At 35.4% G+C, this 23929-nt stretch overlaps 1 protein-coding gene across 1 annotated transcript in view; it reads left to right on the top strand.

The window, feature by feature from the left end:
* LOC136857680 (general transcription factor 3C polypeptide 1) overlaps positions 1-23929 on the top strand; it is a 340092-nt gene that overhangs the window by 27307 nt on the left and 288856 nt on the right. The window contains exons 5-6 of the mRNA XM_067136529.2: positions 15916-16058; positions 18184-18430. Coding sequence (XP_066992630.2) covers positions 15916-16058; positions 18184-18430 — 390 coding nt within the window. The remainder of the gene's footprint in view (positions 1-15915; positions 16059-18183; positions 18431-23929) is intronic.

The raw sequence follows: 23929 nt of genomic DNA, 5'->3' as shown, positions 1-23929 counted from the left end.
GGTATTTGTATACAGCCATATGCCTTCTTAAAGGCATCTAATGTTATTACTATTAGGCTTGTTTTATTTTCTGTAGTATGCCATTATTAATTTTAGAGTGATAATCTGTTCAACACAACTACTCCAGGGTAAAAAACCTCTTTTGTATTCTCTTAACTCTTGTTCTATTTGGCCTTTGATCCATCCATATAAGATCTGGGAAAAAATCTTATATGTGCAATCCAACATAGATAATCCTCTATAATTATCCGGGTTACCCTTATCTCCTTTTATGTAAAGAGGGTGTGGTAAAGCTGTTGTTCAATGTTCTGGAAACTGTTCAGCAATAAATTTTTTTGTTAAAGCCATGTGTAAGGAAATCCGAACGGTATTACTTGAATATTTCCACATCTCTACAAAAATCTGGTCTTCTCTGCATACAAGTTCTTTGAGTGCTTTTTCTAATTCTTGAAATGGTGGAAGTTCCATGTTTTTAATTTTTTTTTTTGGATATTTATATTCATTTGTAATAGTTCTTAGGTTCTTCACAATTCAAAAGTTCCCTGGATGCTTTTGTCATATTCCCAGCATTTTCACTATTACTTTTACTTTACTATTACTATTTTTTACTATTTTACTACTTTGCTATTACTATTTCATCTCCATCTTTCAACATTAATGTAGGAGCATCATATTTCTGTAGTTGTCTTCCAAAAATGTTATAATATTCACTAGAATTGGTGTTATGATAATTAACTTCTATAGAGTTTATTACCTCCTTATGAAATTCTCAATTCTTCTAATATTTGTAAGAATTGCTTTCTGATATTTTTTGTAGGTTGATTGCATTTTCTTGTTTTATGGGTTTGGAACTTTAAGCATGCCTGATGTCCCTCCTTATGAATTCTGGCACATTCTACTGTCCATAAGGTATGTTTTTTATGAGGGTTCAGTGGAGCTAAGAAATCAGCTTGTTTTTTTGAGAATTGAGGTCAGTTTTTCAAGATCGCCTGTCAGTTTTATTGTTTGTGTGATTTCCTTATATTTGTCATTTTTTATTAACTGGTGTGGGTCATATCTCCTCTTCGTTTTATTAGTTTTATTTTCTTCTTTAGGGGTGTGAATTTAAGTTTAGTTTTTGACAATATAGTGATCAGAACCAAAATCCATACCTCTTGATACTTTTACATAATAAATTTCCAAATGGAAAAATTTGTCCATACAAACATGGTTTGGCTGTCATTCCTCTTTCCTCTAGTCAGGATGTTTTCAAGTTTTAAGCTTGTTTGGTTTCCTTTTGAAATATGTTGATTTAGTTCGACAAGTCTTTGGCCATTCTTGTTCATAAATTTATGTGGAGCCCATTTCCCAATTATATCTCTTATATTCTTTTCCCTTCCTAATTGGGCATTAAAGTCTCCTAATAAATTTCAACATCTATGTATATATAATTAATTAATATATATATATATATATATATATGGGTGAAAAAGGGGGTGAATTGTTCAATGAGCATATCTATATCTCAAAAACATAAAAGTTTACTGACATAAAAATTGGTATTTAGAATCTCCTTTAAAAGTAAAGAAACATGTAATTTTTTGTTTTGGGAAAGTCCCCTTAAGTGTGGGTGAAAAAAGGGTTAAATACCTTTTATGAGGATGCTTATATCTCAAAAACTGAAGATCTAGGAGAATGTATATTCTAAAACAATGGGTGCTGCATCAGCATTTTCCTACGTGGTCATTGACCCCCAGTGGCGGGAAATTAGAATTTTTTCTGAGCATTTTTTTTTTTTTTTTCGGACATTGAACTCTAGTCGGTAACATTATTATGTCAAACCTTACGTACGTGAGCAGGCCTAACCTCACGTAGTAAGTTTGACATCATAATGATGTCTTAACCTAACTTGTAACCACGGACACTAACCTAACCTCATTGGGTTAGGTCAGGGACCGAGATTTTGGTTTTTTGGGTAGCTGGAGAGTGTCTTCTCCTCCCTCCATGGGGGCCACCTCCCAGCCCCCCGCACCCCCCTAGAGGTCCCCTACCTTGGTGGTCTTCTACCAAAAATACTGCCTGGCTAAGAAGCCAGGCATGGCCATCTCTCTTGCAAGAAGTGACAAAATGTTCACACTGCAGCAACTTTTATTGCGTCATTGTGTGGGTGGGGGATGGATGAGTGGGAAACCGTGCACAATGGAGACGAAGGTGCGCTTGCAACTGCGTCTGTGGGTAACAGCGCAGACATGCGGGAGACCTGGGGAAGTAACTACTATCCGTCGCTGTGCACGCACTCTTGTAGCATTTTTGTTAGTCCCACTACATTTCAAATATCGCGCTAGTGCGGAAACAGCTCACTCATGGATGGACGTGAGACTACAGTGCAATCACGCAGCGACTTATGAAGTAACTATCTGTCACTGCATGCCCTCTTGTGGGCATCTTTGTGAGTTACTAATTTCAAATTTTGCGCTAGTGTGGTCGCACGCACAAGTTACTCTACACTATAAATTGAGGATAGTTATGTCCACCTTTTCAATACAAAAACAATGTGAGGTCATTAACACATCACATATTTATTACCTTTCAAACATTGGGACCGGTTTCGGCATTATTTGTATGCCATCATCAGCCATAGGAAACTTAGTGACAAGGCCTAAGTACAATATTAACATAACTTACAACATAATTATATGTATATATCCCCCTTCCCCTACATAACATGCTCCGCCCCTCTTCTAATACTCGTAGTCTGCTTTCTGCCTTTCCGGTAGACAGTTCCTCATCGGCTTCATTCTCGACAACACAGTGCTTAGGGTGAGTTTCTACTTAAACGAAAATAATGCCTATTAAACTTAGTTATTCTTACGCTAATACATAGTATATATATTCTTTCTTCTTAGGTCCGTCTTGGATCGAGATATTTCTAGAACCTCAAAGACCTTGAATGTTATGGTCCAAGAAAATTTGGTTCACCAGTCCACTTCGACCAAGTCGATCTACATTTTATCAACATTAGCATAAATGACGGAAGTATTACATTACGATCATTGCTTAACGACATTACATTGCGAAATAAGAAATTTATTCAACCCAAAATCCACCTAAAATAGAGTGAACCTGCAATCAATTCTAAGAGGAACTGCTTTACTCACTATATATCTTCTCTGAAAAAGGGACCTCTACAATGGACAATTAATATTTTAAAGTTTAAAATATCAGCCGAATTTATCATTTTATTCGACTTGTTATTAAATAACCAAACTATATTAACGCAAGTTATAGAATTACTACAGACTTATAATGTAACTTATCTCCATACCTAGTACAAATAGGTCACTGTTTCCCATCTGACAGTAGGCGATTTCATTTTAATGCATGTCAATTTAGCACTATTGACCAAACAAATGTACTATTATCTTTAACGCCTAGGAGTTATAAAAGTTTTTAAAGATTGAAAATTGTTATCTGGATGCTCTTTTAACATTTGGTAATATTTAGAAAAACTGACAATAAGCTTTAACTTTAGTCAAATAATTGTATAAAGTCATAATATATCGCATAAAATATGCTACCAATTTTAATATAAGTTTTTATGGTGTACACCAAACATTTTTTAATAGTCATTGTAAGAATATGTTCATTTTTATATATACATATAATTATGTTGTAAGTTATGTTAATATTGTACTTAGGCCTTGTCACTAAGTTTCCTATGGCTGATGATGGCATACAAATAATGCCGAAACCGGTCCCAATGTTTGAAAGGTAATAAATATGTGATGTGTTAATGACCTCACATTGTTTTTGTATTGAAAAGGTGGACATAACTATCCTCAATTTATAGTGTAAATCTAAATTCAATACGGACCAAAATGAAGTTCTTAACTTTAAAAAAAATAAATACAAGTTACTCTAATCAAATGACTAACAGATTGCAACAGTCATGTGGAGAGGGGAGGGGACATGACATGTGCACGCTCTCGCGTAGACTTTCGTAAGTTACTGAAAGCAAATGATGATCAGTTTGTGCAAGAGATGTATCACCGCACCATCTATGCAGCAACTTTCACGAGTTATACAATTGACTATCTGATCCTCCCCACTTGTAACTATCTAACCTGCCTCCATCTCCCCTTGGAGGAGATCAACTAGTGTGGTGTGGTTATCACCCTCTTTTCCATACTGCGATGGTGTTAGAAAGGTCATCCACCTGTAAAACAGTGACAAATCCACATCTGCTACACATATCCTCTTAGATGTGGGAGAGAAAATTAGTAAAATTATTATTAGTAATGATCAAACGGAAACATAATTTAATATTAATTTTACATATACTATCTGCCTCTATAGCTCATGCAGCAGTGCATCGATACCACATCGTTAACTATTGAGCAAAGGAGAAGAACATTAATATTACTACTTTTTTTCTTTACCTGAGGATGTCGTGTGATTCAGCACTGTTTTACAGATGGATGACCTTTCGTCTGCAATCTTATACTGAATGAACTCTTTCACTTCTAAGAGGATAACAAAGTTAAGTTATAACATCATTCTATGTTTATCTTCATCTCATCATTCAGATTATGCTTTCCTAAGAGCAGACAGGAAAGACTATATGTGACAGATAGGTAAATACACATGTTATCCTTACTTCCATGTCACCTATCATTCCTGTTTTGCAGCAGAATTAGGTGTTGACTACAAGAAATATTCATTGAACACATGGATAAAAAGAAGATACCATTTTTGATTATATTTTTTATCATTTTCATGACTGGTATACTGGAACATAAGCTTCAAACATATAAATGTGCAGGTGAATGACGAGGGGGAGTCCTTTTGTCCTTTTTTCTGTTCTGCATTTACACTGACCTTTTTCATTTTTCCCTTTTGCCAGATGAATGAGAGGAGAGGAGCCATTTTGCTCTATTACGATCACTCCTCCCCTTGTTTTGATGTAAGTCTATAAGGGAAAGAGAAGAAAAAGGATGTCATAAGTTACCATGTTTATTAGGCGGATGAGGAGAAAAAATAGTATTGTTTGAATTATGTTACATTTACACCTACCTTTTTTTTTTCATTTTCAGTCTTTTATAACAGGAACATAATCTTTTGTGACCTATTTATAATCATGTTTAGATGCAATTTTTTAAATCGTATAATATTGAAAACATAATTAGAAGGATAAAGGAAGAGGAATAGAAGTGCGATGATTGTCAGAAAAAAACTAGTATAGAAAAATAAAAACAGTATAGCTTTTTCTTTCTTTTTGTATTATCCATCATCTTCGTTGTTGTCAACAGGAACAGAGATGTTGGTATATTGCTATCAAATATAGAAATGTTATAATTTTTTGATTATGTTTTACATACATTTTCAATATTTCAAAAATAAAGCAGAACATAATATTACATATTCAATATGTGAATGAAATTAGAAATTAAAAGATAATTGATGTAATAGAATAGCTGGTGAATGCTCTAGGGAATTCGAAATGGTGAAGGGAGTAAAGCAGGGTGACAGCTTGGGTCCTCTTCTCTTTGTGATCTTCATGAACCAAGTCATTAAGCAGTGTAAAAGAAGAACTAAAAGAATTAAGGTTGGCAACTGGAACATGAGACCAATATACTGTATGTCCAATCCCTGGTCTATGCAGGCGACATTCTGATTTTGGCTGGAAAAGAGGAGGATCTCCAACAAGCTCTTACTGAATGGGCTTATGCCTTCCAGGACCGTGGGATGGAAGTGAATGCGAGCAAAACCAAGGTCATGCAGTTCACCAAAGGAGAAAAAGTACAGCTTCAAATCAAGTGGAACAATGAGGATATTGAACAAGTAGAACAAATTGAGTATCTGGAGCTCCATTTTCAGAGAGGACGGAAAATTAGAGGCAGAAATAAACAACAGAATTAGAAAAGCTAATCAAGTTTTCTATGGTATAAACAACACAGTCATAGGGAAGAAAGAAATTATTAGAAACACAAAAATGCGGGTATATCATGCCGTGTACCTGCCAACCCTCCTGTATGGTGCAGAGAGTTGGACAGTGCATAAAAAACTGGAGAGCCGTCTGGTTGCCGCTGAGATGAGATATTTACGGAAAGTTGCCCGGAAAACTCGAAGAGACCATATTAGAAACACCACAATAAGAGATGAGCTTCAGCAGGAGCCAATAATGGATGTTCCGTGGTTTCCCATTTTCGCACCAGGCAAATGCTGGGGCTGTACCTTAATTAAGGCCACGGCCGCTTCCTTCCCACTCCTAGCCCTTTCCTGTCCCATCGTCGCCATAAGACCTATCTGTGTCGGTGCGACGTAAAGCAACTAGCAAAAAAAATAATGGATGTCATTGAGAGGAGAGGATTGGGCTGGATTGGTCACTTAGAAAGAATGGAAGATGAAAGGAAAGCGAAGCAGGTGTGGGGAGCCAGACCAACAGGAAGAAGAACACGAGGGAGGCCACGGATTGAATGGGAGGAGTACATCTTGGGACTGATCAGGAAGCGAGGGAAGACCCTGGGAGAGGTTCAGAGAATGGTGCACGATAGAAGAAAGTTTAGTAAATGGCTGAAATGTCCCGACGCCTAACGGCACAAAGGGAAATAAGAAGAAGATGTAATATCATTAACATCATCAGTGATTTTGTATAACCGTTCGTATATATTTAATATAGAAATATAAAAATATTGATTTCTTTTGTATTTACATGCATTTTTCAAAGCAGATAAATATGATAAAAAAGTGTAGAGAATATTATATTTCACAAAATACTACATTTTCAATATAGAAATGAAAATGAAATTTAAAATGAATAATGATGTGTAATCTTTTTTATTTTTTTGTATTTAAAACCATTTTCAATATTTTAGATAATTTTATCCCTTTTACACTTAATCATCATATTTTCAACAATGAAAGTTTCTTCAATAAAAGGATATTATATTATTGTAAACTACAATAACTTATTGTATTCTGCTTATTTACAAAACAAAAAAATCATGACATGACAAACAGCTAATGTTTTTGTATCCCCAAGGCACACTTGTAAGATTGTCACTTTTCCACTGTTGTTTGTTATCAAATGCAATTAATGAACATTCATTCTGTTCAGTAGTAAAAACATGGTGTCTGCGTGAAAGTATTCTCATCTGTCTACGAAAAGCAGCATTTTTAGAAGCCAGTACGTTATGATAGTGTTGTACATGTAAATGTCTAACTACACTTGAACGCACACCTTTTGCCTTTTGCACAGATTGTGAATTTTCTGTTTCGTATGAATACATTTTTGGTGCTAAACCAATAAGCTGTCATAATATTCATACTACATTCATCTTTCATAAGACCTATGACTTTATTATTAAGTTTCTTATTGTCAAATTGATTACATGGTGAAAAAGAAGATGTGTCGAAGTATTCTGAATGGTTACCTATTACATCGTAGACGTTTGTATTCCGAATATGACTAATAAAACTATCTGTATCCATATACAAAAGTGAAAGCTCTGTAAACTGTTGCTTTGCAAAACCATAATGAAAATCATACATTTTTAGTTTTGAGTAATCTCATGTGACCTTTCCCAAATAAATTGGCTTTGCATAAACTATCTCAATTTGTTTTTATTTCAACAGTAAAAAGGTCCCGATCAGTGACGTTACATGATTTAAAATTCGGTTTTGAAATGTACTTGCATGCACCATACTCTCCACCCCATTGATTAATTAAATGAATGTCACAATGTTTGTGAACATTTTCCATGCTTTTCCCATAGATAGAGTTATTCATGAGTTTGAAAAACGTACTTTCAAAAGTTGAAGTAGCATGTTGACGATGTTCTCTATTTAAATCCATGTACGCTAATGCAAAAAGTGTAAATGTTGTCCAGATGTTAATTAAGTAGGGCGAATAGGGGCATTAAAAAAAATGGATGGTATTTCAGGTTGGTTTTATCTTCCCCCCCTTTTTTTTTTTTGTGATGACCGGGCGAGTTGGCCGTGCGGTTAGAGGCGCGTGGCTGTGAGCTTACATCTGGGAGATAGCGGGTTTGAATCCCACTGTCGCCAGCCCCGAAGATGGTTTTCCGTTGTTTCCCATTTTCACATCAGGCAAATGCTGGGGCTGTACCTTAATTAAGGCCACGGCCGCTTTCTTCCAACTCCTAGGCCCTTCCTGTCCCATCGTCGCCATAAGACCTATCTGTGTCGGTGCGACGTAAAGCAACTAGCAAAAAAAAACTCTCCAGTATTTTACAAACTGTACTGGTCAGGCTGATTGGTCTGTAGTTCTCTGGTTTCCTTTTATCACCCTTTCCTTTATAAATTGGTATTATTATAGATTCCTTCCATTCTTTTGGTATTACACTATTATTTATTACATAGTCAAAGATAAATTTTAAATAAGGCACTATGTACCACCCCATTGCCTTTAATACCTCCCCAGTAATTTGATCACTTCCTGCTGCTTTTCCTTCCTGAAGCAGTTGGATTTCTCTGAAAATATCTTCATTTGTGAATGAGAAGCTTCTTGTTTCCCTATGTGTCTCTCCCTCTCTATCTTCTGTTACTGTTTCCAACTCATGACAATCTTCTACTGAATCTCTGAATTCCCTACTAAATAGATTTGCTCTCTCAGTATCTATTGTATAGTGTTCACCCCCTTCTCCCACCATTGTAGGAATTTGGATTCCTTTTCCTTTTTGATTCCTAATACATGAATACATCTTTTTCCATTCCCCTTTGTGGTCATTACCGTCTTGAAGTATGCCATTTATATATTTCTCTTTTGCTTCCTTTTTCACTCTATTCAGTTCCCTCATTAGCTGTTTTCTAGTTTCTCTATTCTCCCTACCCTCTTTGATTTTCCTGTTTACTATTCTACATTTTCTTTTTAGCTTTTTTATCTGCAATGCCTTTTTTCTCCTCATCCACCTAATAAACCTAGTAACTTATGACATTCTTTTTCTTATCTTTCCCTTATAGACTTGGATCAAAAGAAGGGGAGGATTGATCATAATAGGGCAAAATGGCTCCTCCTCCTCCTCTCATTCACCTGGCAAAAGGAAAAAATGAAAACGGTAAGTGTAAATGCAGAACTGAAAAAAGGACAAAATGGGAAGGGTAGGTGACATGGAAGTAAGGATAACATATGTGTTTACCTATCTGTCACATATATATTCTTTTCTGTCTGTTCTTAGGAAAGCATAAACAGAATGATGAGATGAAGATAAACATAAAATTTTGCAGTAGAATTAGGTGTTGACGACAAGAAATATTCATTAAACACATGGATAAAAAGCAGATACCATTTTTGATTATATTTTTTATCATTAAGATGTCATAACCTTACTACGTGAGGTTAGGCCTGTTTACATACGTTAGGTTTGACATCATCATGACGTTATTGACTACAGTTCAATGACCGCACCAAAAAAAATGTTGGCTCAGCAAAAATTAAAATTTCCCGCCACTAGGGGTCAATGATCTCGTGGGAAAATGCTGACGCAGCATCCTTTGTTTTAGAACATACATTCCCTACGTTGTATGTATGTTTAGTCCTCAGCCCGAAGCCTGGTTGGATCCTCAACAGCTCCGCCATCAGCTGTCATAAATGGCCTAAGCATCTAGGGAAATGAGGAGTGAGGTAGTTTCCAGTTGCTTTCCTCACTCTTACGTTCCAGATATGAAAATTGGTGTTTGGAGTCTCCTTTTGGAAAATCCAATTAATGGGGAGGAGGGGGTAGAATTATAAAAAATACTATATCTACAGTATATCTCAGAAACGTAATCTCTTTTAAAAATAAAAAAACATGTATTTTTTGTTTCCAGAAAAAAACAAGGGGGGTGGAACTGAAAAAAGGTGTTGAATTCTTTTTGTTAAGATAGCTATATCTCAAAAACTGAAAATGTTACAGAGGTGAAAATTGGTATTTGGAGACACTTTAAAAATAAATAAATATGTATTTCTTTGTTTTTGGAAACTCCACGTAAGGGAGGGGGGTGAAATAATGGAAAAATTAGTAGAATTCTTTGTATGAGAACATGTATATCTCAAAAACTACAGATGTTGCAGACGTGGAAGTTGGTATTTAGAATCTCCTTTAAAAACAAAGAAAGTCGGGCTGAGTGGCTCAGATGGTTAAGGTGCTGTCTTTCTGAGCCCACAAGGACTCCCCCTCTTCATTCACGTGCACATTTGTATGTTTGAAGTTTATGTTCCAGTTTGATGTCATATCAATAACGTAAGTATACCGGTCATGAAAAAATAACTTGTATTGTATTGTTTGAATTATGTTTCATTTACAATTACCTTTTTTTAATTTTCAGTCCTTTATAACAGGAACATAATCTTTTGTAACCTATTTATAATTATGTTTAGATGCAATTTTTTTAATCATATAATATTGAAAACATAATTAGAAGGATAAAAGAAGAGGAACAGAAGTGCAATGATTGTCAGAAAAGAAGAACTATTATAGAAAAAAAATAAAAACAATATAGCTTTTTTTCTTTTCTTTTTTTGTATTATCCATCATCATCGTTGTTGTTGACATCAACAGAGATTTTGGTATATTGCTATCAAATATAGAAATATCAGAATATAACAGCTTTGACATTTTCAATGTTATATAAAAGTTTCAAGAATTTCATCATTATCTTTAAAAAGAATAAATGAACATGCTAATGCTGCATTCAGCTTAAGTGCAGAATGTGTTTATAGCAAAGAAGTTACTTTATCTTTGAACACATCATAGCATGATAAAAAAAAAAATTGGATCTAAAATATTCATTGCATTTTTTATACTACCACTTGTTATACATGATGTAAAACATGTATTGATAGTTTCCCAATTAGAAGCCATGACATACAGAAAAAAATTGAAATAAAAAATCTTTGTTATTTTATAACAAATAAAAAATATGTATTATTGTATTTAATTCACAGTCAATTTCATGCTATGTGATGTAGTTTACATGTTATAATAATCAATTAAATATTGTTAAAACTAACAATACATGTGTTGTTTTCTATACCATGATATGTCATTGTAATTGATCATTGATTTATATTATCGAGATCAGAATCAGAAAGTGAATTAAATCTATTTGGCAAAAACACTTAAAAATACACACATGTACATAAAATTCTCTCACCGAATAGAATGATGTCATAACTTATCCCTTTTAGTACCAGTTGCTTATAGGTGGTATAAAATGTATATGGGAAAATATTTAATATTTATTTTCACCTATTCAATACAATACAAGATGTTGGCATTTAAGTTAAAACATTTTTCAAATGTGAGACATGTTTCGCCTCTTACTGTCTCACATTTGAAAAATGTTTTAACTTAAATGCCAACATCTTGTATTGTATTGAATAGGTGAAAATAAATATTAAATATTTTCCTATATACATTTTACGACACTTTCAATATGGACAAAAATGATTTTCATCACTTATAATATAGGTGGTTTATGCGAAGAATACCAGGCTTATTTTTAATAAATTGCAATGTTTCAGTAAAATTATTATAACTTTCTTATTATTGAAGATATGCCTCTGACATTTTAAGTTATCATAGAAAAGGAGGTTCTTTACATGTTTTTAAATTCAGAAGCTATGTTATATTAACGCTATAACATATTAAAAAATTATTTGTTTAACAAATATCAAAATGAAAATTGAAAAGTCATAATTGAGATAAAGAAACACAAATCAAAATTAAAATTATGCACTGAAAATATTATTGTCTGCAGATACATGCTCTTGGTCCACTATTTGCAAAATTTCAATAACCTAGGCACTAAAGTTTCTAATTTAAAAAATATTTTATAACCGGGTGTTTCGAGATACAGCGGGGAAGGTTCGAACCGTGTGTCATTTCCAACTGAAACTTCACTGAACACTGTGTTATGCATGTAGGCATTGTTGTCATTACTGCCTGCATCACGGCCTACACTGTTTTCATTTCCGTCACTTTCCGAATCAGCATCACTGTCTCTTACAATAATGACAATACCATGAGGTTTATAGTACTGTGGAATATCATCGCTACACTCACTTCCTGTCTCTGAAATAACATCACCAACATCATTATTACATGACCCTGATATAGCTACATCTTCATCAGACTCAATATAGTCGTCATTGGCACAAGTCTGTTAATATATTCAGCTAAATTGTCATCATTCTCAAACACATCATGTGCGGCAGAGGCGGCCATTTTCCTACTCACAAACTTTTACAGTGTACAGAACATAGGTCGCTTTGATAAAATCATATCTCTGTAAATAAAGCCATTGGCGCGATAGTTGTGGTAGATTTAGAAACTACAGGTTCCGAAGAGTCTAGATCACCTGCATTGTGCTGCTATAAGTCCGGAAACTAAGAACTGCAAGCAAATACAAAACTGCTTGCGTAAGGAGCGCTAATGCGTTCCCGGCAATTTTTGCTCACTCGGCGAGGAACGCTTTTGTGCTCTCTGGTATTCTAAAGGTTAACTTTGTTATCCTGTTAGAAGTGATGAAGTTCATTCAGTGTAGGATTGCAGACAGAAAGGACATCCGTCTGTAAAACAGTGCTGAATCACATGACATCCTCAGGTAAAGAAAAAAAGTAGTAATATTAATGTTCTCCTTTGCTCAATAGTTAACGATGTGGTATCGATGCACTGCCGCATGAGCTATATAGGCAGATAGTATATGTAAAATTAATATTAAATTATGTTTCCGTTCGATCATTACTAATAATAATTTTACTACTTTTCTCTGCCACATCTAAGAGGATATGTGTAGCAGATGTGGATTTGTCGCTGTTTTACAGGAGGATGACCTTTCTAACACCATCGCAATATGGAAAAGAGGGTGATAACCACACCACACTAGTTGATCTCCTCCAAGGGGAGATGGAGGCAGGTTAGATAGTTACAAGTGGGGAGGATCAGATAGTCACTTGTATAACTCGTGAAAGTTGCTGCATAGATGGTGCGGTGATACATCTCTTGCGCAAACTGATCGTCGTTTGCTTTCAGTAACTTACGAAAGTCTACACAAGAGCGTGCACATGTCATGTCCCTTCCCCTCTCCACGTGACTGTCCAGTGATATTTGAAGGTGCTCAAATACGTCAGCCCTGTGTTGGTAATTTTACTACTTTTCTCTTCCACATCTAAGAGGATATGTGTAGCAGATGTGGATTTGTCGCTGTTTTACAGGTGGATGACCTTTCTAACACCATCGCAATATGGAAAAGAGGGTGATAACCACACCACACTAGTTGATCTCCAAGGGGAGATGGAGGCAGGTTAGATAGTTACAAGTGGGGAGGATCAGATAGTCAATTGGATAACTCGTGAAAGTTGCTGCATAGATGGTGCGGTGATACATCTCTTGCGCAAACTGATTGTCATTTGCTTTCAGTAACTTACGAAAGTCTACACAAGAGCATGCACATGTCATGTCCCTTCCCCTCTCCACATGACTGTCCAGTGATATTTGAAGGTGCTCAAATACGTCAGCCCATTGTTGGTAGATTTACCGGCATGTAAAAGAACTTCTGCGGGACAGAATTCCGGCACCTCAATGTCTCTGAAATCTGATAAAGTAGTTAGTGGGACGTAAAAGCCAATAACATTATAAAAACAAAGAAACATATATTCTTTTGTTTTCAGAGAATTCACTTACAGTGAGGTGAAAGAATTGAAAAAATTAGTTGAATTACGTGTATGCTGATAATTATATCTAAAATAAAACAAATAAAGAATTTACATACATCAAAATTGGTATTTGGAATCTCCTTCAAATATAAAGAAACACACTTTTTGGGGGAAAATCAACTTGGGGGTTGGGTGAGAGTTGAATGCTTTTTTTTGTTGTTTTTTTTTTTTTTGAGTGTATATATATCTCAAAAACTGAAGATATTACAGTCATGATCGTTGGTATTTGGAAGCTCCTTTATGAATAAACACATACGTTTTGTTTTAGGAAAATTCACTCAAGGGGGAGAGTGAAAGGAAGTGGAATAAATTGAATTCTTTGTATAGGGATACTTGTATCTCAAAAAACTGAAAGTTACAGACTTGGAAATTGGTATTTGGGATCTCCTTTAAAAATAAAGAAATGCACAATTTTTTGTGTGTGTGTGTGTGTGTGTGGGGGGGGGGGTCAACTTAACAGGGAGTGGGAGTGTGAAAAATGAGTTGAATTTTTTTTATGAGGATACTTATATCTCAAACTGGAGATGTTACAGACATGCAAGTTTGTATTTGTAATCTTCATTTCAAAGTAAAAAACACATATTCTTTTGTTTTTGGGAAATCCACTTTGGGGGGGGGGGGGAATTAATTTAAAAATTAGTTAAATTCTTTGTATCAGGGTACTTATAACTCAAAAACACATGAAAATTAGTATTTAGAATCTCCTTTAAAAATAAAGAAACATGTATTGTTTGTTTTTGGAAAATCCACTTAGGTGGGGTTGAGGGAAGGACTGAAAAAAAGGTTGAATTCTTTTTTATGGGGTTACTTGTAGCTTTGTTTGTTTTTTGACTTGAGAGAAGAACTTTTCTCACATATACAGTTCTATGTTGCATGGTCATCTTAGCTTGCAAGAAGTCAGCTTCATTTCCCATATCAAATTCTATTTACAATGAATCAATAACAGTTAATTTCCACCTTTCTGATACCTATATTTGCATTAAGCAAATTAATCAATCATATACAGTACATGTTTAATTCCATTTGGAATATATTCAGCTGTATTACAACACTTAGGTGAAATTACAAAGTATTTATCTTCTTAAGAACATCTTAAAAAGTACCTTGTTTTACTTAAAATCTATGTTAATTTAAAAAATTGAAATAGCTTAAAATCAATGTGGATGGTTGAATGGGGTGGTGAAATGGGAGGGAAATAGTTTTAAAATAGGCTAAAATAAGTACATCTTCACAGATGCAGTTATGCAGTTTGAGGTACTGTTTGGCAGTTTTTACAGGCTTTGTATTTATAAATGTGAAAGAGTGATGCAAATTTTAACTTCTAAACTTAGAAAATCAAAATTTCCCAAACTAGACGTTTTCTCTGTACGCCAGTACTAGGATTTTCGTTAGAATACGTCACCTAAAAAAAAAGGAAAAAAAAAAGAAAAAGAAAGAAACAGCAACAAACAAATAAAACACTATAAAATGGATGCTATGAAGAAGTCGACTGTGAGCAGCTTCATCTTCTTCAACAACTTCCTAAGTCATCAAAACATAAGTTGTAAACACAGTTAAACCAACAACTAATCCAGTGTATTGTATTTACAATCGGCTTTTAAGATGTAATACTCAGAGTTTCTTCCATTGTGTATCTACAGTATCATATGATTGCTTGCAGGAAGTATGTAAAGTACCAGTTTATTTTAATAAGGGCAACCTTTTAATTATTTATTAAAAATTGAACTTAATTTTCTTAATTATAGACGTTTTTACTGCATGCAGGCAAATGCAGGTGCAAGCTTCTAGCCCTCCAATCTACGTCACGCGCGGTCGACCAATGAGAGCGCTTTGAGCGGGAATGGCCTACCTAATATACTCTACTTACCTTGGAGTGACCTATTGCTTTCTTTCTTGTTTTGAGTAAACACTGAATATGTTGCCAGTGATATTTTACATGCTGACATCATACGACATGGAGTGCTGAATGGAATTTTTTTTCCATTCTTCCAGATTGGGATCTGGATGCCAATACACTGCCACTGATCCATAGAGGAAGTTATTTTTATAGTTTGTTTATATTAATCATTGAAATGATTAACTGTGAATTTAATGGATTCAGTGTGTCAACATTGTTATGCTAACATACAGCAAACAAAGAAGACAGAAGAATCCCTTCCTTTACCCGATCAGCCCTGTGCATTTTCTGCATCTATTTCATAACATTTGTTCTCTTTCAGGACGTACTGCCTGTGGACATTTATCCGTATAATCCAATTGAAGACACAGTAAATGATGTACGAGGTTCATGTAAGGATTACTATACCAGAATCCCCATCACTAATGAAATTCAATCTGTATCTTTGGCCGAAGTTCTGGAACGGTAAGAGTGACTTTATATTATTGGATATCCATTTTACCAAGCAAGTTGGTCATGTGCTTAGTATCGCTCAGCTGTGAGCTTGCATTCCGGAGGTGGTGGGTTCAAATCCCACCACCACCAGCTCTGAAGATGGTTTTCCATGATTTCGTATTTTCACATCAGGCTGTACCTTTCTAATCTTAGTCTTTTACCATTCTTCCCTCACCGAAGACCTTTGATATATTGGTGTACCTTTAAACAAGTAGAAAATATCAATTTTAGAAGTTTTGCATATTAGAGCTATTGACTGCTATTGCAAGAATTCTCTTAAGAAATGAGAATTTAACCCGATATACTTAGGATGTGATTAGTGAATCTGCACACGATGATACTTGGAGATAAAATTTGAGTAGGCCTATTGTAGAAGCAGCTCTGTATTAACCAGTTGAAGTTTTGTCATACTTATGAATGAAGAGGTAAAAGTTGCATTATTTTTTTCCTATACCTCACTAAATAGATACTAAAGGATAAACTAATTAACTATGATTACCTGATAGCCTACAAAGTCTGATTCATATATCTTTTCCTTCTCTGGAAACCATAAAAAATGGTTAGTGGGATGTAAAACAAATAGCATTAAGTCATATATCTTTCAGTATATTTACACAATCCCTCCATTTGTTCAAAATAATTTTGATAGTAATATTGCCTCCTGTAAGTGTTGAAAGTACTTTTGCATGAATCATTCTCCTTCTTCAACTTTATTAGTCCCACTTTATCTAGCCTCACATATTCAGTTGTAAATTTCTGCATATTCATATCTGTTATGTCCAGTTTGCCAGTCCATTTTTTGTAGTCATCTGCACCAGATTTCCACCTTGTAAGTCACAACTGTCCTGTCTGTTGGCTTTTGAACTTCACCCTCTTAATTTTTTTGGCACCGTTTTTGTTGGACAGCACACTTGACATTTTCCTCCAGTTCACCCATGCAGACTGTATCTGATTCTTAATATGAAGGGTGTTATTAATTTTAATTAACACTCTGTATTAACTTTGTAATGTAATTTTAAATATTTTTTGTAGATGACATTTTTTGTATTTTAATTTTAGTTTATATTGTTAGGAAATTAAACATCAAGTCTGCAAATTATTTGGTGGAATGTTTGGTCGCTGATGAAGAGAGTAATTGAGATTCTCGAAACTTGTATGACATTTTATTAATATAGATTAAATAACATTTTATAGTATTGACAAGGCGGGCATAGATGTTGCCAGTGATTTTCAGTCGTGTATTATTTAAATTATATCTGTAAAGTGCCTTGTATTTTGTGTAATGTAATGTGTATGGTATGTTTATGTAGATTTGTAATGTTCATATTGTATTAATAATCTGACACTAAATAATAATTCCTAAAATTATTCATAATCATCAAAAAATATTTTTTGAAATACTTCTCTCTTCCAAATCAGAATATGAATAATAATGAATGTTTTGCATGTATGAAAAGCTATGCAGTTAGCTACAGATGCTACTACCAAACTTCAGCCACATCTGCAGCCGCCCCCGGCACCACCACCACCACCACCACCACCACCACCACCACCACCACCACCACCACCCTGATATAAACACATTTTTTGCTTTAATTTAACCTTCCATGTTTAAAGAGATGGTGGGTTCGAACCTGGTTTTCCTTGGTTTCCCATTTTCACAGCAGGCAAATGATGGGACTTTTCCCTAATTAAGGCCACTGCTGCTTCCTTCCCACTCGTAGCCCTTTCCTATCCCATCGTCGCCATCTGTGTTAGTGCGATGTAAAGCAACTTATATTTTTTAAAAATGTTTACAATTCACTCCAGCTAATTAGTATTAGAAGTCTTGAAACAAAAGATTGTTCATGCACACATTTGCAAACTTGCAAAGGAAAAAGTACAATACTCAACTGTCAAAGAGAATGTATAGTAAGCAGGTAAATTCTCTTTGGCACGTAGGTAATGCTGTGCCTTGTAAGGGTTGAAGGCTATACAAATTCATTTACATTAAATATATATTTGTTCAAACAAAGGAGTTTGAATTTGGAAATGAATAATATTATACATGACCTTAATATTTTAAAATGTAGATTATTTTTCCATTCATCTTCAGATTTGGCAGTCGGCTAGTCCTTGTCGCCTCCCAGTCAGCAAGGGATATAGCCCTCCTGGGCTATGAAACAGATCCTGAACTCGAGCTCACCAAGATTCAGTACTGCATACTTGAAAGAATTGGTAGGTCTCGTTATCTTGGTGAAGTCACCCAAGGAAAAGTGAGTCTACAGATGGTGGTTGAGGATCCTAAAGCTCTCTTCTATCATCGCAAGTTCTTGATGAATCATGGCTTGATTGTGAAGCAAGTAAGCAGCTGAGAACAATATTGTATTCTCTCATTCAGTACATTTTTCATAGTTTAAGTTGCTTATAATTTCTGAAGCTTCAGATTTAATTTTTTTTCTAATTAAATATGCAGGAAGTAGTACTGCAGATTCTTAACTTCTTATTCTTTTTCAAACTAGTTATGGAAACACAACACCAAGGTAGTGCCTCATATATTATGCACTTCCTGCCTGCCACAACATTAAGGAAGCCACGGTGATAGATATGAAAACTACCAAGCGGCATACAAATTAACTTCTAGTAGCCCATGACTTGTCAGCTTTACCAAACTGCATAACAATTAACCATCGTAGCAGCAGGTCATAACTTATCAGCTGTACCAAGCAGCATAAAGAGTAACTATCCCTCCAAAACATTACCTGTTTGTCGTGTTTTTGAGGTTTCTTAGCTGTACTTATGACTAGGGCCTGGAAGTTCATGCCCTAAAAAAACCAGGAAATATGTATGCACATATGCTCTTAAATCCTGAAAATATGTTCATAAATATGCACCATTAAATTGATAGAATTGTCTTTTGGCAGTAGAAAAGATGAGTTAGTGTTAAATTAATAAAGTTACATTATCCCGTAGAGGTTGAAGCAGAACTGGTCCCGTAGCCAATGTTGACTGATGAATTGCAGTTTCCAACTGTCACTTTGCACAAATTTTAAAATCAAAAACTTTGTATGTTGTGTTATAAAACACTCTTATAATATGAAAAATTTCTCATCAGAGGAGGTTATTGTGACATATTTTAACAAAGTTAACTGCTCCACAGAGAGAGGCAAGTCCTTTGGCTTGACAGACAGTTTTCCTTCAAGATTGTCTCGATTATCACAGATCTGTTTATAACAAAATTACACAATTCACTTTTCCTTTCACTTTTTGTTCACTGGGCTGAGTGGTTCAGACAGCTGAGGTGCTGGCCTTCTGACTCCAACTTGGCAGGTTCGATCCTTGCTTATTCCCGTGGTATTTGAAAGTGCTCAAATATGTCAGCCTCGTGTTGGTAGATTTACTGGCACGTAAAAGAACTCATGTGGGACTAAATTCCGGCATCTCGGCATCTCCAAAATCCGTAAAAAGAGTACTTAGTGGGACGTAAAAACAAATAACATTATTACTTTTTGTCCTATATTACCAGGAACAGAACTTAGATTGCATATTGTTTTTGTTTTTTTCAAAAACATTATGTGATTCATTTAAGGAAGATCCTATGGCTTCCAGTGACATTGTAGCTGTTTGTAAGAAAGAAAAATGGCCAAATATGAAAACAAGATTCCCTTCCACCCCAACGCCTGATGGAATGTTTTGAACTGTTTCTGTTGATGCAACATCATTCGAGTCCAATGAATTAACAATCTCTCCGACGAATTGTATGTGCTGAGCATAATACAAGGCTGCATCCAGCCATGTTCTCCAACATGTTAACAGTGGTGCAGGAGAAAGTGGGATGTTAGGTGCTGTTGATCTAAATAACTGGATTCTCGAAAGGAAATTTAAGAAAACGTTTCTTTGTAGAGGCCACAAATCTAGCTACTACTGGGGAAGATTTGCGTGTTGTCTCAGCAATGCAATGAAGAGCATGTGCTAAACAAGTTACATGAATTAACTTGGGAAAAATTCCTTTGAGTGTTTGTCCTGATTTTACCATGTAAGTACTTGCATCTGTAACAAATAAAGTAGCTGGTCGTATTTTATACCAGATGGCCATAATAATTTCAAGGGTCACAGTTACATTATTAATGGCTAGCAATTCACTCACATTAATAAGATAAGGTTGACCTATCATCTGTTGTTCCTTGTTTAAGGCACCGACAATTATATTAGCTATCAAATGGCCCTTAGAATCATTGGTTACATCAAAAGACATTGATCCGCTAGCTCATTCTGTAAATTTGAAATTACACTATTGTAACAATGTCTTACACAATGTACTTTCTTCAGGCTCATGTTGTCGAGTGTATTTGGCAAGAAAACATTATAATGTGGGATTATTAATTTTTCACAAGGGAATATCAGCAGCTAAAAATGCCTGGCACAAGTCATAAGAAACTTCTGTCACCCTGCTTCCTAAACCCTCTACTGGTTGCTTTTGAACAGGCTCTTTTATGGTTAATACATTTTTTGCACACACCGCACAGAACAGTACCGTATTATATGTAGAAATTAAGTCACTTGAAAACTCCTGTAAATTAGTTAGTCTACCAATCAAAGTTGGTATATCTTTTGGCATTTAAAAGTCTTTTAACACACACTTTGTAGGCACAACCTAATTTGGCTGGCACGCATCCAGTTAAATCACCGTTACAACACTACAGCCAGTGGCCATCCAGCAGTGTTGCCAACCTCAGAAGATGGGAAAACCACACACGACATAAAAATTGATCTATTTTCGCCCGCAGGGCCGTACAGTCTAATTCATTATGTAGTCCTTTTATTTTTTTTACACATACATAATTTACTCTCTTCACAGATTTTTGTCTCCACTTTACTTTTAAAATAGGTGAATAATAATAATAATAATAATAATCATCATTTACAAAATAGCCAATTTGTGAAAGATAAGTTTTCATCCTCCTAATCAGCATCACGTTCTGCTGCTTATGATTTTGAGTGGATGTGAAATTCACATGCGGAGGTATCATCTTTTACACACTAATTGGCTAGATCACATCATTATTATTATTATTATTATTATTATTATTATTACCGAGCTCGATAGCTGCAGTCGCTTAAGTGCGGTCAGTATCCAGTAATCGGGAGATAGTGGGTTCGAGTTCCACTGTCGGCAGCCCTGAAGATGGTTTTCCGTGGTTTCCCATTTTCACACCAGGCAAATGCCGGGGCTGTTCCTTAATTAAGGCCACGGCCGCTTCCTTCCAATTCCTAGGCCTTTCCTATCCTATCGTCGCCGTAAGACATATCTGTGTCGGTGCGACGTAAAAGCAAATAGCATTATTATTATTATTGTTATTATTATTATTATCATCACCATTATTATTATTATTATTATTATTATTATTATTATTATTGAAGTTAGGACTCACGGTCCTCTCATACACCTAACCAAACTTCTGTAACATTGTAGGTATGAGAAAAATATTAATGATCTTCTTCCTATAAACTAGGAGTAACATGACAAAAAAAAAAAAAAAAAACATAAGCACGGTATTCTTAGTCTTATCTTGGAAACTACCATTACAAACTAGAAGTAATATGTCACAAAATAACATAATATACCGTATTTCACGGCATAATCGTCGCACTTTTTATACCAAAATTTTCGAAAAAAATTGTAGGGTGCGACCATTATACGATGAATATTTAATACCAGTATTTGTATTACTCAAAAAATGTATTTATAACTAAATTGTATTTGATACAAATTTAAGATGCACGTAATACTCGCGTTTATACATCAAAATAATTAAAATAGTCTAAAACAAAATTCATAATTTTTCGCAACAATTCGGCGAACGTTTTTCCAACCTGAAAATAAAAATGAACGTATTAAGTTAATTTGTCATTAATTTGAGTATTAAAGTTAAAATATTACACTTGCAAAAAATTATCGCTTTGTTGTGAAATGCGGACTTACCGGTATGCAATTTATTCCAAATCTTCGGTGTCGCTATCGCAGGTTTCGCTATCTGATGCGCCGTCCTCACCTCTGTTAATACCAGTATCAGATTCTTCGTCTCCCTGCCACACTGCGTCATCTTCGGAACCGTCTAGTGCATATTCTTAGGCATCGTTTTCCCCTTGAAAATGATGTAAGGCGGCAACTTTCTCCCGTCAGCTGTAATGGCTAGCATTGCCGTGCATCGCATCTTCTCACTACCGCTAGTTTTCATTAATACACTCCGTGATCCTTTTAGCGCAATAGTGCTGTTGCGAGGCATATCAAAAAAGATTGGAGTCTGATCGGCATTACCGATTTGAGAAAGCAAGTACGAAGTTTCCTTGCGCAAACGTATGACAAATCGGTGAAAATTTACAATCTTGTCCGTGTAATCAGCAGGCAACTTTTGGCTTAGTGTTGTTCTCCTTCGCACTGACAGATTGTGTCGTCGCATGAACCCCTTAATCCACCCACGAGTCGCCTTAAACTGAGTTACCGGTATGTTGTGTTTGCGCGCTACCTCCTGTCCCTTAATTTGTAACATTTCATATGATACACTGCAGCCATTGTTACGTATTTCACTGACGTACCTAAACACTTCTTCGTCAATTATAGGAAACTTCTCTGTTTTAGGACCTCTAAACGCGCGTCTAGAAGGGTTTGTGCTTTTTAGCTTGTTTTTTTACTTTCCGCCGTCACGCACCAACTTTTCACTCACAGAAAATTTTCTTTCTGCAGCTCTGTTCCCGTGCTGTTCAGCGAAGGCAATTACGCTTAGCTTGAAGCCCGCAAAATAGTTTCTATATTTACCCATAATCGCTTATAAATGCTTCACACGTTAATGTTTTGCGATATAAATTACTTTCCGTAATTGTTCACTATTAAAACAAATTATTTCTGCCAACACCCAAAACACAAATTAAAAACTTAAATTCTCACGCACACATGTCTACAGTAATCACGTAAATATGAAACAAATAAATGCATCTGTGATCTGTCCATTCCAGAGCAGCCAATACTGTTAGGCAGCAAGGAAGCATGCAACAATTTATCAGTTTAGCTCGTTGGTTGCGACACACTACTGCGCATGCGCAAAGCTCGCAAGCTCGCTCTGGCTAGCGCGGTGTAGATCTACTGTATAGTTGACTGTATTCCGAGACGTCAGTAACAAACATTCATTTTTTTCAATTTCTTTTAAACATACGGTAATTAGGTTAATATTTCTTCCCAGTTATTGATGATTTTACATTACATTACTGACGAGTTTATAAAATAAAACTTTAATAGCATTGGATAATAATTATCTTGACTGCTTGGATAAAAGGTTTCATCCCATGCCCGGACACTTATGACGTAGTAGTAAGATAAGAGTTTAGCGATGACAACTGAGACATCGTAAATAATTCGGCTGAATAATTCCGTGGAAATCTACGTTATCGTCTTGGATTTCACTTCGTGCGCAATAACACAGGAGCCGGCCCCATGGAGCCTTACACGGAGGCCTCGGGTTCAATTCACGGCCGGGTCAGGGAATTTTACCTGTATCTGAGGGCTGGTTCGAGGTCCATTCAACCTACCTAGCCGGTATTTCCTGGCGACGTTGCCGATAAGCGATAACTTACAGCCTTACGTATTTCAAATGGGAACTCATAATATGTAGGTGGTGATTAAATAGTACACTGTCTCGCGACCACGTTGTCAAACTGCCGATAGCCTACCGGTAAGCATAATATGTAGGTGGTGAATAAATAGTACACTGTCTCGCGACCACGTTGTCAAACTGCCGATAGTCTACCGGTAAGCCATGCGTCGTATTATATACCGGTATTATTTATTTATACGTTGTGCAACATGT

This window comes from Anabrus simplex, chromosome 1, assembly GCF_040414725.1.
Source record: "Anabrus simplex isolate iqAnaSimp1 chromosome 1, ASM4041472v1, whole genome shotgun sequence".
Classification (NCBI taxonomy): Eukaryota; Metazoa; Arthropoda; class Insecta; order Orthoptera; family Tettigoniidae; genus Anabrus; species Anabrus simplex.
The sequence above is the reverse complement of the archived record's forward strand: the minus strand, read 5'-3'. Positions and strand labels throughout refer to the sequence as shown.